Genomic DNA, 19,421 nt, shown 5'->3' on the forward strand with positions numbered 1-19,421 from the left:
TTTTGAATTTAGAAGTTAAAAATTAAACTAATATTTTATTTTTTTTAGTTTAGAAAGTTAAAATGTCGAACCGATATTTATTTTTAATTTAGTAAATTATTATGTTGAATCAATATTTTTTTTTTATTAAGAATCGACCTCTAAACAAAAAAAAACTCTTTATACTTAGGTTATCATAACAAGTTTTGTTAAACAAAAATATCTTAATGATTTAAATAATATATATTTAAATTGATTTTATTTTATATTTTTCAAATATAAAAATTAAAATTGAATTACAACTCTAAAGTTTTTTCAAAAATAAAAATTGAATTATAATTCAATACCAACAAAATTGAAATTGCAATATGACTCGTACAAACAAGTCAGTTCAAGTTTTTATTGTATTATTTTTCAAATATAGAAATTGAAACAGAAATTAAATAAAGGTTTGCTACTCGGTATCCATTAGCCCGTTCAAGTTATCCGTCTCAGCCTCCTACTTATGAATTCACATTTTGAGATATATTTTTATTTAATAATAAATGTAAATTTATTTGAAAACATGTGTATGTATCTTCTATAAAATTATCACCTATGGTCAAATTTTCACATTCCATATCAACTTCTTCTTTTTTATATAAAGTTAATGTTTTTTCTTTAAAAAATATAGTATAATAAAACAAAAATAAAAAATAAAAAAAGAGAAAATAGAGAAACAATAAAAACTCAAAATAAAGAATAGTATGTTTGAATATCAAAACAAATTGTTTGAAGCAACCCAAAATCAAATAAAACAATCCTACCCAAATAACATCGATCAAGCCAAAAGTGTTCATGTATTGCAACATCGAAAATCAGGCCTCGGTGGACAAATTTGATTTAAAGTAAATCCACATCATCATACAATTGATCGAAATTATACAATTGTATCATAGTAGGAGGGATTTGAATAATTGATTGTGGTGTATAAGAAAAAAGGAAAATGTTCTATCCTTTTAATTTGAAATAATAATATCTAACTAGGAGACTTTGGACTAGATCAAAAGAGAACGACCATTAAAAAGATATTTGAGGTGAAGTCAACATTCCAATTAAAAACCCATCTTATTCTTAAATCTTAGCTTAATTTCGTAACCAAGCATTAAGAAGCCTTTTGATGACTTTTTTCCCTCATTATAAAACGCGACAATGAAATATGTGACTGATTCAAACATGTCTCATTCCTAGCACTTGCAATTATAATGTATATATATAGAGACACATCTAAACCATCTTAATTAAACCTAATTGATCAAATAATCATCCATCATATCTAACAATAATGAACAAGTTTATTATATCTATTATTCTCCTTTCCCAGCTTCTCACTTCATTTGCACACCAACAGGTAATTCTCAGAATCACATTAATTAATTTTATGATATGAAATTAATTAATTAATTAATTAATGTGCAGGTTTATGTTGTGTATCTGGGAGAGCACAGTGGAGAGAAAACAGAGCAGGAAATAGAAGAAATTCATCACAATTATCTTCACTCTGTAAAAGGGTCGAGATCCCAAGCTAAATCTTCTATTGTCTACAGCTACAAGAACGTCATCAATGGCTTCTCAGCCGTCCTCACCCCTCAAGAGGCCGCAGTCTTATCTGGTACACCAACCTCACAACCTGCCTGCCTGGAGCTACCATATTTGTTAAAAAAGTTTTGCTTAATTGTAATTACATCTTCTTCTTATTCTCATTATTATTATTAGGAATGGAAGGAGTGGTGTCGGTGTTCCACAACCACCCTAGGACATACGGGCTACACACGACAAGATCGTGGGACTTCACGAGCTTGCTCGAAGGAGCAGGGACTCCAAACAACGGTTACGAAGATTTATTGCTGAAGGCCAACCAAGGAAAAGATATCATCGTCGGAGTTCTAGATACAGGAATATGGCCGGAATCAGAAAGTTTCAACGACAAAGGGATGGAACCTGTCCCGGCATCATGGAACGGGACATGCCAAACTGGAACTGACTTCAATTCTTCCCACTGTAACAGGTTCATTATTTATTCATTTCTAATTGGGTAGGTAATTGTTTTATCATTGGCTTGGTCATAACTCTGTTTTTTTTTTACAGAAAAATAGTGGGAGCTAGTTATTATTTGGATGGCTACGAAAAAATCTACGGCAGCCTGAACGAAACAGAAGAGTTTCGTTCAGCTCGAGACAAAGACGGTCACGGGACACACACCGCCTCGACTATAGGTGGTCGGCATGTCTACAATGCCTCCGCCCTTGGCGGCTTTGCCCGTGGCACAGCCGTGGGAGGTGCCCCACTTGTCAGGCTAGCCATATACAAAGTTTGTTGGTTGATTCCAGGTGAGCCGAGAGAATCTGGAATGACTTGCATTCCGGCAGACATGCTAGCCGCAATGGACCAGGCCATTGCAGACGGAGTCCACGTGCTTAGCATATCTATAGGAGGAAACGAGAGTATTCCCTTTGATCAAGACTTGATGGCAATCGGAGCACTACACGCCACTCGCCGGAATATCGTCGTTGCTTGTAGCGCCGGGAACTCTGGCCCCACGCCATCCACCGTCACAAATACTGCTCCCTGGATTTTAACCGTCGCTGCAAGCAGCATAGATCGGGAGTTCCCCGCTCCTGTTGTTTTGGGAAATGGAATGAAATTTGCGGTAAGACAAAAATAATAAAATAAACTGTTACTTAATTCCACATGAATTGATTTAAATAAAAAGCTTCATTTCCATAATTTCAGGGACAAACAATATCTCCTTTCGATATAGCAGAAATGCGACCACTTATACTTGGATTGGATGCAGAAGAACCTGACACTCCAACAAATATCCGAGGGTATATATATAAATATAATTGATAATTGATTAATTGACAATGATTAATATTAAATGTGATCATGTTATTGTGCGTGCAGAGGATGTTTTGCTGGAACCCTTAAACCATCTCTTGTAAAAGGTAAGATTGTGATATGTTTATCATCCAGTTCTTCGAGCTCCGACGGTGTGGCAAGAGCAGGCGGAGCCGGCGTAATACTATTAAACTCGTACAATGGAACTCAAATACAACAAGAGAGCCACATAATTCCCGCAATTATTGTTAGTCAAGTAGATGGCCTTCAAATCATCAACTACACACGTAGCGCCACCAATCCCATGGCAACCTTAATCCGAGGAACAACAGTATTGGGTACTAAACCCGCACCTGTTATGGCTCCATTCACCTCAGTCGGTCCAAACGGCATAGATTTTAACCTCCTTAAGGTAACTAAGTATCATGGCTATGCCTTTTTACTAACAAGATTCAAGATTAATTAATTCTAGCCAATCAATTAGTTAACACAAATTAAATTGCAGCCTGATATTACTGCCCCGGGGATGAATATCCTTGCAGCCTGGACTGAAGGAATTTCCCCAACAAAACTGGAAGGTGATCATCGCATAGCAAAGTACAACATGCTTTCGGGAACTTCCATGTCCTGTCCCCATGTTGCTGCGGCCGCCGCACTTCTCAAAGCCATTCACCCCGATTGGAGTAGTGCTGCTATTAGATCTGCCCTCATGACAACCGGTAATTTATCTTCTTCTTCTTTAATTATTTCATAATTTATAAGTTATTTAGCATCTGGCTTATAATTTGATTTTATCATAAATATATATAGCTGGAGTAGTTAACAATGTGGGCACGGCGATAACAGACGCAAACGAAAAGCAAGCAAACCCATTCCAATTTGGATCAGGACACTTCAACCCGTCTAAAGCTGTGGATCCAGGGCTAGTTTACGATGCAACTTACACAGACTATCTCATTTACCTATGTAGCAATGGCTACAAGGTCGATTCGACGTTTACATGCCCGACAAATGTATCTTCCTCAAACAATCTAAACTATCCTTCTCTGGCCGTCTCAAATCTTATAGGACCCGTAACCGTGGTGAGGACCGTTACAAACGTAGGCAATGCCGTGAGTGTCTATAATGTAACTGGGCGTTCTCCGGCAGGTTATTCGGTCGTGGTTTCACCTACAACGTTGTACTTCAACCGGATAGGGGAGAAGAAGAGCTTCAACGTGACGGTTACCGCCGCCACAAATGGAAGGACGGGGAGTGGATTCTCCTTTGGTTGGTATAGTTGGAGTGATGGGATCCATTTTGTTAGAAGTCCAATTGTTATATCATCTGCTTAAATATCTTATATTAACTTTATTTGACAAAATTACAAAATAGTAGAAAAATATTTTATTATTATTTTTAAATAAACATGTACATGAGAAATAAGTATTGATGACAAGTAATGTATTATGATCATATTATAGTTTTTAACTTTGTTCTCGTGTTTTTAAATAATAATAATGGAAAAGATTTTAAGGAGTAAAGAATTTTTTATTATTATTACTTTTATTAAGTATTAATATATAATAATAAAATAATAAATAATAATTTAGTATTTTAATTAATAAATTATGTGGGGTGAATTTGATGATAGAGCCATGGAATTATGGTGGGGAATGGATTTATTATTCCCATTCCGTTCGGTTTTGAGGAATTCCCGCGGGACACCGTTTATAAAATATATTTTTAAAAAATAAAAAAATTATATAATAGAATTATATAAACGAATTTTTTAATATAATATATATTATAAAGAAAAAACTTACTATTACTCTTATAAAATATAATGAATAAATAAATATATGAATGATTATATATATTTAATTGTATTTATAGTGTTCGTGGCAGAATCGGGTTGAGATCGGAAAGGGGCGGGGACTAAAATATCATCCCGCCTATCTCCGGCCGTTCAATTTCGGGAAAAAACTATCATAAATGCGGCAATTTGATTCGGTAGTCGCGGGACAATTTCAAATTATCATCTTTAGATAAAGGAGAGTGAAATGATGTTGAATTAATTTGTATAAGACCCTGATCGATTTAGGTTATTTAAAAAAATTAAACAAAATCAATTATAATTTTACCTCTTTCTCATTCATCACATTACTCATTTCATTAACTAAAAGATGAGTGATGGATGAAGGAATGACATGTCACCACATCACTTGATGGAAAAAGAGTGAGAAGAAAAAGAAAATTTATTGTTTTTTCAGCTAACCAGACACGTCATTTCCTCTCAGATTCTCGGTTAGTTGGATGCTACCCATGCAGGTAGTGTATTAATCCACTAAAAAAATGTCACATGTACAAAGAGAAAAAAAAAATCAACAAAGGAGGAAAGTAATGCTTCACTTTTGTATATAGTGTCACTTAATGAGTGGAATACATACACTACATGTAATTGTAACATCGAATTAACCTTCAAATTCTCTCTTCTAAATTCCCTCTTCCAATTATTTTTCTAACTAAAATACTATATATTTTAAATTATTGTTTTTTATTTTATTTATATATTTCAATACTTTTTTATAAGTCTTTTTATCTACCTTTCAATTATTTAGATATCAACACGTTAATCAAGATAACAAATACTTAAACAGATAAAGATTTTTTTTTAAACTAAGATGTTGATAGTTACGATAAGAAGGAGACATAAGTAAGGTAATCTCATCCGTCTCCTTTTCTAAATGTGATGGTCCTCTTTCAATTATATAATGATTAACATTATATATATATATATATATATATATATATATATATATATATATATATATATATATATATATATATATATATATATATATATATATATATATATATATATATATATATATATATATATATATATATATATATATATATATATATATATATATATATAGCTAAATGGTAAATGGAAACTAATTAGTAAACATTGAGTCACCACTTCTTTTATAAAAAAAAGAGTTTTATTTAATTTAAATGGAGTTACTCATAACAATTTAATTAGTAAATAATATTTACAAAATTAATAAAAAAAATGACTTTTCAATTTTTATTTATTTATTTTAAAAATAAATAAAATGTTTTATAATTTAAATAATTGAATTAATCTCTCTTAGTTGGGCCAAATTTGATATATAAATATTTTAGGATAAAAAAAGTTGGAAAGAAATTTAAGTATGTTTAATTAACGAAAGAATGAAATTCATGAATATATATTATATATATAGGACAAGGTAGCTAGTTAGCCTTTATTTGTGTGTGGTGTATATTATTTATATATGCGGCGTGCAATTGATATTTTGATGAAGACGTACGTGAACAAACTTGTAAGTTCGATCTCTTAGCAAGCTAGCTAGCTTCCTGGACAATTATTTAAATTATTCAAGTTTATCCGTTTCTAATATAAATTCTAATTAATTATATATAAACAAATTGTCAACTTAATTCTCATTAAAATGGAAAAGATAGTCATGAAATTCTTTCAAGATTAATATATATAAGAATAACAAGAGAGTTGTCAAACTCCAAAATGTCCAACTACCCAATTAGGATAAAATTACTAATTCAATTGCAATTTGTAACCATGCAAATATATATAGATAGATAAATATAAAGATATTTCCACCCCCACCCCAAGTTTTAATTTTAATTTTAATTTTTTTCTTAAATAATATTAAAATAAAATAGTGATAATGGAATTGAGTGGAGTGGAGTGTAACACAAGTAGCCTCACAAGGCAAACCTGAATGAAGGCCGTTAGCCATATCCATAAGAAAAGGAGCAGAGAATGAGGACAATCATGAAGAGAGAGAGAGAGAGAAAGAGAAAGTTTTTGCCTTGATTCAGTTTTGTTTAAAAAAAATATCATATCAAACACTTAGTTCTCTTTATAAATTAATAGTTAGGTTTAGATGTGATAACACTTAAAAACAACAGAACAAATTAAACATAAAGACAATTTTTTAAAATATATTTTCATACAAATAATAATGTGTATAAACCCCCCTTGTACATAGAGTGACGCCATCCCACGACACAATCCAAAGCATTATTAATACTCTACGATTCAGATTCTTTGGTCTCCCCACCCACAATTCATTCATTCATTCAATCAATCAAATCAATCACTTGAAACGACCTCCTTAAAAGCTTCCCCCTTTTCCCCCATAACTTTCATCTCTTTTTCTCTCTCTCTTTCATAAAAATCCATTCTTTGGCACTACTAGACTTACCCATCTTCATCGATGAACAATATGATGGAAGATGAATTTCTTGAATCAGATATCATTTTCCCCGAATGCCCACCACCAAGACTAAACCAGGAAATGATCAGCTACTCTTGGAACAACAACAACAAATCCAAGAGGAAGATGATGATGATGATGATGGACAAGGACGACGAGGTCGTCGACGACTGTCCTGTACCGGTGAAAATCCAAGGCAAGTCATCTTTTCCGGTAACAATCCCGGCAGCGCCGAACAAGCTGGGTCCAGCCCCTTTAGTAGAACCGCCGGAGACAGTCTTGAAAGATGTGGAGGGGGAGGTGGTGGTGGTGCCTCCGCACTTGATAATCAGGAGACGTTTAGTTAGTGCCAGAAAGATGGCGTTTTCTGTTTGTACGGGCAATGGGAGGACCCTCAAGGGAAGAGATTTGAGTCAAGTTAGGAATATGATCCTTAGAATGACAGGTTTCCTAGAAACGTAAACCCCCCCTCCCTCCCTCCCTCGCCAATTCTAATTATTTCTCCAATATATTTATTTAATTACACTAGTAATTTACTATATATTTTCAGGCTTAATTAATTAATTATTATTATATCGTGATATTACAAATGTCTACTGTCATTACTAATTGTTTCGAAAAATTGTTACCCCCAAAATGTATGTAATTTATTGCTTCAAGCTGTTTCTTGAAGTAGTCAAGTTAGTTATGTGTTTGTATGTTTGTGTTTTTAATTAATTAAATGACAAAAAAGATTAATTGATATTGGTCCATATTATTGAATTCTTCAATGTTCTAGCTAGCTAGGAAATTCTTATTTGAATACTATATAATTGTTTGATTCTTATTTGAACACGGAACCCTGAAATATTATTATCTCCTAGTTTGGGGGGTTCAATAATGTTGTTTTGGGATTTGATTCATTGTTTTGATGTTTTTACTTAAATTAATGTTGTTGAGCTATATTAAAATCACATTGACATAAATATGTGTCATCCGGTTAATTATACATTGGAGTCAAATTTCTTATATAATTCTGATAAGAAGAAATTTGAGAGAATTATTAATTAGATGTTAAAGACCTGGCGGGCATTGAGAATCTCCCAGCAGTGTTATCTAATTATTTATAAGATGCGGCAGAACCAATTAATATATATTATTTTATTTTATTATTATTCAAAAACACCTAACAAATTAAGTAGGTGGCTGTATGTACAACATATATATGGTTACACAAATAATCACAATACACACTTGCATATATAATTAATTACATCAATAATTAATAAATTTGTAATTTCACAGCATCAAAATTAATACAAAATATATGAAAAGTCTCAGTTTTGAACAAAATAATGTTACCACTATTATATCTTTTTTAAATTGTAGAGTATTTTAAAAATAATTCATTCACATATAGCTAGACTTTGTGAGTTGTGGCTATAAATAAATGTTATATTATAAAAGTAGTAAAATCAATCATTAGCGTGATAGAAACAAGCACACGTCATCTATGTGGGTTTCTAATTAAGTATGTATGTCCCACAAATTATCTTGGATCACAGCCATACATTTTTTCCAAAGCGTACAAGATTCAACCATGCTCTTTATTTTTCAAAATATACGAAGCCACGTGTTTCGGATTTATTCACCAAATCTTTTATTTATTTTCTTGCTGTATATATTTTTATTTTAGTTTTAACCTACGCAGAATTTGAGAACTTGTCGTCTGACGGGCAGGCTCGAACCCAGAAATTAGGGTTGGTATCCAAGTATCCACCTCTTATTGCCGCTAATTGCCGTTAAGTTAAAAGAAATAATGTTTTGTTATATTTTTATAATTAAAAGATAACAATGCTGTCAATGCATGAACTAACAAAATATATTTGTTTCTCTTTTTTTACGCCTCAAATCTTAATGAAGACCCTAATAAGTGTAAGTGACTTTACCCACAAAAAAATAATAATAACCCAGCAAAGAAGAATAATGACAACCAGTATATAAAATCATTTGATAGGGAGAACTGATGTGTTTATTTATTATAAACCAATAAATAAATAATTAATATTGGTAATTAGTTTATTTTATTATTTAATTGTGCTCAAAACCCATTGATTATGATGGGGACGTATACGCCACAAAGTTCTATTACTTCTACTTTAATCCACGCATCTAAATTGTTCATCACGTTATTATTATTTTTATATGATTTTCTTGCAGCATATTAGAAACCGGTTCGGCTTCGAAGAAGGCGAGACCACAACATGTAATAATATAATATTTAATCAACTAGATTAGATTATTTGTATTAATTATATAACACAATTATTATATTTATATATTGCATATAATTTAAAAAATATATAGTGAAATAAAATATAAAAATTAATTTTTTTTTTTTTTGTTTAGTATAACTTCAAGGTTGTAACCATATGTTAATACATATAATATATTACATGGGAGGTGTTTTTCCCATCCCATATTCCTATCCCACCCTCACTCCTCATTTTTCAATTAACTCAAAAATTACTTAGGTATTCCTATCACTTTTATATATTTACCTTTCTTATTTCATTTATTTTATTTATTTTATTTTATTTAATTATTAAGTTTTTTTATTAAATATAATTAATTAATTAATTTTTAATATATTTTTTATTTAATTTTATTTATTTAATTAAAAATACAAAATATTATTATTTTTATATTATAATTATTTAAAATATATTAAATATTTAAATGTGTACTAATTTAATAAAATATAATATTATTAATTAAAATAATAATGATTAGACTAATTATTAATTATTATTTAATAAATAATTTTATTTATAAAAAAATTGAATCATCCCGCTATTTATTTTTATAAGTATTTTAATATATATATATAATTAATATAATAAAATATTAAATATTTATATTTTATTAAATAAAGACACACTTTAATATTTTATATATTTTAAACAATTATAATATAAAAATAATAATATTTTGTATTTTTAATTAAATAAATAAAATAGAAAAAATATTAAAAATTAATTAATTAATTATATTTAATGATAAAAAAACTTAATAATTAAATAAAATAAAATAAGTAAAATAAATAAGATAAAAAAGGTAAATATATAAAAAAGAAAGGAATAAATAAGTAATTTTTGAATTAATTAAATAGTACGGCGGGTGGGAATATAAGAATGGTGGGAAAAGCAATTTCCATATTACATTACCCTTAAATCGGGACTATGTTAATGTTAGAAATACTATATGGGTGTGTTTGATAACCCTGGAATTGGCATTGGAATTGGAATTGGAATTGGAATTAGAGGGTCTAATTCTAATTCTTATGTTTGTTAGACACTTTAATATTAAGAATTGGAATTGGAATTAGAATTCCAATAGAATTCAATATAGTGTAATTTGATAGTTCTCAATTCCTATCTTTTTAGGTCGGAATTGTAATTCCAAATTAACACATTTTTCATGTTTAACACGTTTTTCACACATTAAACACGTTTTTAACACGTTTAACATATTTTCATATTTTGGCACGTTTAACACGTTTTTGGCACGTTTAACACGTTTTTGACACATTTAACACGTTTTTCACGTCCTTGACACGTCTAACGCGTGTTTGACACGTTTAACATGATTTTCAAGTTTTTAACAGGTTTAACACGTTTTTGGCACGTTTAACATGTTTTTGTCACGTTTAACACGTTTTTGACACGTTTAACACGTTTTGACACATTTAACACGTTTTTCACGTCCTTGACATGTTTAACACGTTTTTGACACATTTAACACGTTTTTCACGTCTTTGACACGTTTAACACGTTTTTGACACGTTTAACATAATTTTCACATTTTTAACACGTTTAACACATTTTGACACGTTTAACACGTTTTTTTATATTTTTGTACATTTTGCACGTTTTGGCACGTTTAACAAGTTTTTCACATATTTAACACGTTTTTGACGCGTTTAACACGTTTTCACGTTTTTGACACATTTAACATATTTTTTTACGTTTTTGACATGTTTAATGCGTTTTCACGTTTTTGACACATTTAACACGTTTTTGACACATTTAACACGTTTTTTTACGTTTTTGACACGTTTACCACATTTTTGACACGTTTTACACGTTTTTTCACGTTTTGGCACGTTTAACAAGTTTTTCACATATTTAACACGTTTTTGACACGTTTAACACGTTTTCACGTTTTTGATACATTTAACACATTTTTTTTACGTTTTTGACACGTTTACCACATTTTTGACACGTTTAACACGTTTAACACGTTTTGGCACGTTTAACAAGTTTTTCACATATTTAACACGTTTTTGACACGTTTTCACGTTTTTGACACATTTAACACATTTTTTTACATTTTTGACACGTTTAACATGTTTTCACGTTTTTAACACATTTAACACTTTTTTTACGTTTTTGACACGTTTACCATATTTTTGACACGTTTAACACGTTTTTCACGTTTTGGCATGTTTAACAAGTTTTTCACATGTTTGGAACGTTTAACACGTTTTTGACACGTTTTCATGTTTTTAACACGTTTAACACGTTGTTGACACGTTTCATATGTTTTTTACGTTTTTGACACGTTTGACACATTTTTAACACATTTAACACGTTTAACACGTTTTTCATGTTTTGGCACGTTTAACAAGTTCTTCACTTATTTGACACATTTAACACATTTTTGATACGTTTAACACGTTTTTACGTTTTTGATAAATTTAACACGTTTTAAACCTATCAAAACGTGTGAAAAACATGTTAAACATATTAAAAATGTTAAAAACATGTTAAATGTGCCAAAAATGTGAAAAACGTGTGAAAAAATCTGAAAACGTGTGAAAAACGTGAAAAACGTGTTAAAACGTGTAAAAAATGAAAGATGTGTGAAAAATGTGAAAACCTGTTAAAACGTGTGAAAACATGTTAAAACGTGTTAAAACATGTTAAAACGTGTGAAAAACGTGAAAAGCGTGTATAACGTGTTAAAACGTGAGAAAATTTGTGAAAAACGTGTTAAAACGTGTAAAGAACGTGAAAACGTGTGAAAACGTGTAAAAAACGTGTTAAAACGTATGAAAAACGTGTGAAAAACGTGAAAAACATGTGAAAAACGTGAAGAATGTGAAAAACGTGAAAAACGTGTTAAAACGTGTGAAAAACGTGCTAAAACGTGTGAAAATGTGAAAAACGTATGAAAATGTGAAAAACGTGTGAAAAACGTAAAAAACGTGTAAAAAATGTGAAAAAATGTCAAAAACGTATTAAACGTGCCAAAACGTGAAAACATATTTTAAAAGTTAACATTTTGAACCAATATTTTATTTTACAAACATTGGAATTAAAATTGAATTACAATTCTATCATTTTCCCAAACATAGGAATTGGAATTGAATTACAATTCTATCATTTTTCAAACATAGGAATTGAATTGTAATTCAATGCCAATTCTCATTCCAATTCCAATTCTCCCTCGTCAATCACCCCCCTATAAGTTTTATAATAATGATTACTTAATTCATTATTAATTTAACTCAAATAATAGGAATCTTACAATTAAAATTTTCAGGTTCAAATGGCATGATACATAACTATATATATACATAACTATAACTATATATATATAACATATATATATATATAATATATATATATATATATATATATAATATATATATATATATATATATTAAAGATGATGTAGATTCAATCATCAGTTGTTAAAATGTTTGAATAGATACTGTGATTTCGATTTGATTGAGTAAATGGGTTCTATTCCGATTATTTTATGAGATCTATTTGGCTCAAAAAGCAACCTTAGGACATTAATTCAGTGATCGGGTCGACGAATTTGTTTATTTCACAATGCTATTATTATTGTGATATAGAAGATCTTTTCTAAAAAACGGTACTGGAGGCGGTCAATGAACTCATAATACTCTTTATATTTCTTAGGATCTCAGAGCTAGTTAAAATTAAATTTTATGTTATGTTTGTTCGTGGATAAATATTTAGTTTATGTTTTCACTATTATTTTTCAAATGGTTAATTTCATTGTTTGTCTGTGTTTGGTAACAAAGTGAACACTCGTATTTTTATAATATTATTTTAATCATTATACTTAAACGACTCTTGTTTATATAATATTACATTTATCTCTTAAAATAAATTATAAAAAAAATCTCTACAAAATACATGCATCACCAATAAAATACTAAAAGTCTTTTTTTTTCAAACAAACTTAATATATAATCAGAAAATCCTTCACAAAAAATATATCCTCATTAAGAATTTAGGATTACAAAGAGAAGTCATCCTCAAGGAAAATATATATGGACCGTCATTGATAGGAATAGTCAAAATGGATAAACCCAATAGTTCTAACCCAGCCCAAATACATTTCCATGTCTTAAAAGTTAAAACAAAATCGAACTAAATTTTAAAAATGAATTTAAATTATTAGTTTAATACACAATAAAAATAAGGTTTATGTATGATTTAAAACATTTAAAAAAAATAACCAATGTGATTTGGAATAAAATGGTTAAAATAACCAAAGTGATTTGGAATAAAATGGTTTGGTTTACCGCTACTTTCCAAATGAAGAAATAAGAGATATAGAAGATGAGAAATGATATTCTCAACGACAAGATAGCGAAAGCAAGGCCACGAATCCTACGTGGCCTTGCCAGCTAGGAGAGAGAAAAAAAATTAAAAAAAATTAAAATTTTTTATTTCCCCCCAAAACCAAAAATCCTATTATTTCTATATTTCTATTTCCCCCAAAACCAAAATCTTATTCTTTCTCTCTCTTTTGTTTCATTCTCTCTCTTTCTCTTTTGTTTCATTTTTCCTAAACCTACTGGCGATTCTCTTCTTTCATTTTCACCGACTTCTCTTCCGATCGATCGAAATGGTAAGACTTCTTCTGTTAATGAAACGTTTTATTTTTTCCCAAAACCAAAACCCCCACGACAATCTCTCTCTTTATTTTTCGTTTCCATTTCCCAAAACCCAACCCACTGTCGATGTTACTGAAACGTTTCATCGACTTCTTATCTTCCGATCGATTGAAATATAAAGTCTTTTTTCTTTCTTTCGTTTATCTTCCGTTCGAAATGATTGTCATATCAATATTTATGTTTAACGTTTATGGTTTAGCTGCTGAATCGATTTAGATTAGAGTTCTAAAAGATCTGGATCTTCATACATTACAATAAGATTATTGACAAGAAAAGCTGGTTTCGGGACCAAAAATGCTGGTTTCGGGACCAGAAAAACTGGTTTCGGGACCCGAAATGAGTAGTTTCGGGACCCGAAACGGCAAAAAAAAATAATTTTTTTTTTTTTTTTTTTTTGGAAATTAGTGGTTTCGGGACCCGAAATGAGTGGTTTTGGGACCCGAAATGAGTGGTTTCGGGACCAGAAATGAGTGATTTTGGGACACTTTTTTTTAATTTTTTTTAATCTGAAACATTATAATGAATCTTAGAAAATCAAAAATAATTGAAGATAATGTTATTATACTAGAAATTTACAGAATTAAACATTTATTTACAATGTTACAATCTGTCATTTATATCACATTTAAAATACAACCTACAATTTGAGAGATCTCAAATAATCTCATTTCTTCATTAACTTGATCAATAAGAAGATTTGGATCTTCATACATGACCTAAAAATCAAATTAACATTACAATAAGATTATTGGTTTATACAAAAATAAAATAGCCATAAAAGATCGTATAGAAACCATTTCGGAGTTTGAAATCACCCTAAAATGGTGATTTCGGGACAAAAAATGCTAGTTTCGGGACCAGAAAAGCTGGTTTCGGGACCAGAAAAGCTGGTTTCGGGACCCGAAATGAGTAGTTTCGGGACCCGAAACGGCAAATTTTTTTTTTTTTTTTTTTTTTTTTTGAAATTAGTGGTTTCGGGACCCGAAATGAGTGGTTTCGGGACCCGAAATGAGTGGTTTCGGGACCCGAAATGAGTGGTTTTGGGACCCGAAATGAGTGGTTTCGGGACCAGAAATGAGTGATTTTGGGACACTTTTTTTTAATTCTTTTTAATCTGAAACATTATAATGAATCTTAGAAAATCAAAAATAATTGAAGATAATGTTATTATACTAGAAATTTACAGAATTAAACATTTATTTACAATGTTACAATCTGTCATTTATATCACATTTAAAATACAACCTACAATTTGAGAGATCGAAATAATCTCATTTCTTCATTAACTTGATCAATAAGAAGATTTGGATCTTCATACATGACCTAAAAATCAAATTAACATTACAATAAGATTATTGGTTTATACAAAAATAAAATAGCCATAAAAGATCGTATAGAAACCATTTCGGAGTTTGAAATCACCCTAAAATGGTGATTTCGGGACAAAAAATGCTAGTTTCGGGACCAGAAAAGCTGGTTTCGGGACCAGAAAAGCTGGTTTCGGGACCCGAAATGAGTAGTTTCGGGACCCGAAACGGCAAATTTTTTTTTTTTTTTTTTTTTTTTTTTTTTTTTTTTTGGAAATTAGTGGTTTCGGGACCCGAAATGAGTGGTTTCGGGACCCGAAATGAGTGGTTTTGGGACCCGAAATGAGTGGTTTCGGGACCAGAAATGAGTGATTTTGGGACACTTTTTTTTAATTCTTTTTAATCTGAAACATTATAATGAATCTTAGAAAATCAAAAATAATTGAAGATAATGTTATTATACTAGAAATTTACAGAATTAAACATTTATTTACAATGTTACAATCTGTCATTTATATCACATTTAAAATACAACCTACAATTTGAGAGATCTCAAATAATCTCATTTCTTCATTAACTTGATCAATAAGAAGATTTGGATCTTCATACATGACCTAAAAATCAAATTAACATTACAATAAGATTATTGGTTTATACAAAAATAAAATAGCCATAAAAGATCGTATAGAAACCATTTCGGAGTTTGAAATCACCCTAAAATGGTGATTTCGGGACAAAAAATGCTAGTTTCGGGACCAGAAAAGCTGGTTTCGGGACCCGAAATGAGTAGTTTCGGGACCCGAAACGGCAAAAAAAAAAAATTTTTTTTTTATTTTTTTTGGAAATTAGTGGTTTTGGGACCCGAAATGAGTGGTTTCGGGACCCGAAATGAGTGGTTTTGGGACCCGAAATGAGTGGTTTCGGGACCCGAAATGAGTGGTTTTGGGACCCGAAATGAGTGGTTTCGGGACCAGAAATGAGTGATTTTGGGACATTTTTTTTTAATTTTTTTTAATCTGAAACATTATAATGAATCTTAGAAAATCAAAAATAATTGAAGATAATGTTATTATACTAGAAATTTACAGAATTGAACATTTATTTACAATGTTACAATCTGTCATTTATATCACATTTAAAATACAACCTACAATTTGAGAGATCTCAAATAATCTCATTTCTTTATTAACTTGATCAATAAGAAGATTTGGATCTTCATACATGACCTACAAATCAAATTAACATTACAATAAGATTATTGGTTTATACAAAAATAAAATAGCCATAAAAGATCGTATAGAAACCATTTCGGAGTTTGAAATCACCCTAAAATGGTGATTTCGGGACAAAAAAATGCTAGTTTCGGGACCAGAAAAGCTGGTTTCGGGACCCGAAATAAGTAGTTTCGGGACCCGAAACGGCAAAAAAAAAAAAAAAAAAAAAAAAATTTTTTTTTTTTTTTTTTTTTTTGGAAATTAGTGGTTTCGGGACCCGAAATGAGTGGTTTCGGGACCCAAAATGAGTGGTTTCGGGACCCGAAATGAGTGGTTTCGGGACCCGAAATGAGTGGTTTCGGGACCAGAAATGAGTGATTTCGGGACCAGAAATGTTTTTTCTTACAACCTAATTGAAATTAGTTCTGCAACTAAACCCATAACAACAGCCAAACATTATATAATCATATTTTCGGGTCCCGAAATCACATTTTTGGGACCCATAACAGCCAAACATTATACAATCATACTTTCGGGTCTCTAAACCATCCATTTCCGGACTCATAATGCAACAAATACACAATAATCATAGTTTTCTATCGTTAAAATCATTAAAATCATTAAAATCCCTAACCCTAACCGCAAAAAGCTAAACGATCTTCAAATCTTTAAAATGATCTACGATTCTAAAAAAGAAAATGTTATTTACCTTGTCTTTTGAGATCTGGGAGATTTTGAAGTCTTGTATGGAGATGTACCTGGACCACCAGCCTGAAAAGATAGTATGAAGTGAACACGAATGCAGATAATAAAGTGAACATACACGAAAGAGTTCTCTTACCATTTTCGATCGAAAGAAGATGAAGAAAGTAGAAGAAGTCGGGGATGCCGGAGAGAAAAATCGCCAGAGAAGAAATCGGGGTTCGCCGAAAGTGATAAATGAAAAGAAGAAAGAGAGGGAAGAAGAAAGAGGGGGAAACTGAAATATTTAATTTTTTTATTTTGTTTTGCTTTTTCTCTCTCCTAGCTGGCGTGGCCTTGCTTTCGCTAACCCTTCGTTGGGTTTATCAATACTCATAGAAGATTATGGAAAGATGGCCTTTGAAGGCATATGATTAAATTATTATTTTTAATATTTCTTAGCATTATAATATTATATATCATTTTTTTTAGTTTATAACCAATAACATAGAGATATATGACTAATTGATTGTTAAAAGAAAACTTATGGATTTTAAAATGACAATGTAAGTGTTTAATATGTTCATTTCATCCATCACATGTGAGATGATTATAAAAGTATTATAATTGTCAATGAATCACTTTAAATAAATTAGTTTGTCTAGATTTGTAAAAAAAAATTATAAATTTTGTTGTTTCACCATGGTATAAAGGATATTTTGTTTTTTATTCTGATAGTTGTCTAATGTGGGCCTACTCCCAATCTGTCACAAGTCTCAAAATAATAAACACTAATTAACATTTTGTCATTGTATTCTTCAATAAGTCACTTTTTGTATAGAGATATTTGTAGATGTATAGAGAAAATGCTGACCAATAATGGTTGTTTTTATACCTTTCACCTTTCTAAATTAAATATCATCCTAAAAATATTATAAAAAAGAAATGATTAAAAGGAGAGAATTTAAGTAAGGAAATATTATAAAATGTTTTATTTTTAAATAATTTTTGAAAGGGAAACCATTTAATTATATATATATTATTAGTAATAATCTAATCATATACCTACCATTATAACTTTCCATAATAACTCAGATTTTTTTTAATTAATAATTACTCTACATAGTTTTATTTCCATATATCATTGAATTTCAATAACTAAAAATCCAAATTCCTTATAGTATTATTGGAAACAATAATTTCTTATAACTTCTTTTCATAATAAATAAAATAATAATAAGATTAAAATATTTTACTTTTTTAAATAAATAAATAAGAACCTTAACCTAATTAATTGCATGTGAGTGTAGGGCCCATTATGAAATATGGGTTAGTTTGATTCATTCATATTATATGCATTAAAGTTTAGAAAAATGATAGAGAGCGCGACTTGAGACAGCGACTGGGAGCGCGATGCCTACGTGGTGTGCCTACGTGGATTGACAGGTAGAATATTCTCTCTTCTTTTATTAATTATTTTCTCTCTCCTATTATTAATAATTAGTTACTGGAGAGAAAATAATTAATCGCGAAAATAGAAATATTAGATAAACATTTATTTATAAGTAATAAAACTAAAAAAATATTAATAAGTCAATAAATAATAAAATAATAAAAAAAAGCCATAAAAAATATTTGATAAATAAAGGAATTAAAAAGTCATAAAAATAAAATAATAATAAAAGAGATAAATTCATAATTCAACTAATCATTGATATTAATTAGGTTTAGGGTTTAGAATTTAGTATTTAGATTTAGAGTTTAGGATTTGGAGTTTAGGGTTTAAGGTTTAGGGTTTAGAATTTATTTAAACATATTATTAAAATATTTAATGTGAGAATTTGTTGTAAATTATTGATTTATTTTAACCGTTAAACGAGAAATAGTAAATATCAAATAAATGAGTAAAATAATAATCGTGAGAATATGGATAAATGAGATAAATTAATTTGTAGAGATAGAGAGAAAAATTATTTAATAAAAGGATAGAGAAATTAGTTAATAAGAAGAGAGATAAAATAATTAATAAAAAAAGAATATTCTACCTGTCAACCCACGTAGCACACCACGTAGGCATCGCGCTCCCAGTCGCTGTCTCAGAGTCGCGCTCTCT

At 29.8% G+C, this 19,421-nt stretch overlaps 2 protein-coding genes across 2 annotated transcripts; both read left to right on the forward strand.

The window, feature by feature from the left end:
* Positions 1 to 1,425: 1,425 nt before the first annotated feature.
* Positions 1,426 to 4,212, forward strand: LOC124916242 (subtilisin-like protease SBT5.6; the record flags this gene model as incomplete). The annotated part of the gene is made up of 7 exons (XM_047456972.1): positions 1,426 to 1,630; positions 1,684 to 2,026; positions 2,107 to 2,668; positions 2,752 to 2,846; positions 2,926 to 3,271; positions 3,365 to 3,578; positions 3,670 to 4,212. Coding segments are annotated over 7 exons (2,289 nt in total), but the record flags the coding sequence as incomplete, so codon positions are not given.
* Positions 4,213 to 7,084: 2,872 nt separating this feature from the next.
* On the forward strand, positions 7,085 to 7,648 carry LOC124913644. The gene has a single exon (XM_047454052.1). It carries the CDS (start codon positions 7,128 to 7,130, stop codon positions 7,587 to 7,589), a length of 462 nt encoding a protein of 153 aa, XP_047310008.1. The 5' UTR covers positions 7,085 to 7,127; the 3' UTR covers positions 7,590 to 7,648.
* The last annotated feature ends 11,773 nt before the right edge of the window (positions 7,649 to 19,421 follow it).

The sequence above is a fragment of the Impatiens glandulifera genome, chromosome 9, assembly GCF_907164915.1.
Source record: "Impatiens glandulifera chromosome 9, dImpGla2.1, whole genome shotgun sequence".
NCBI lineage: Eukaryota > Viridiplantae > Streptophyta > Magnoliopsida > Ericales > Balsaminaceae > Impatiens > Impatiens glandulifera.

Coding starts and splice junctions, on each gene's coding strand:
- LOC124913644 (XM_047454052.1), top strand. CDS start 7,128: ATGAACAATATGATGGAAGATGAATTTCTTGAATCAGATATCATTTTC.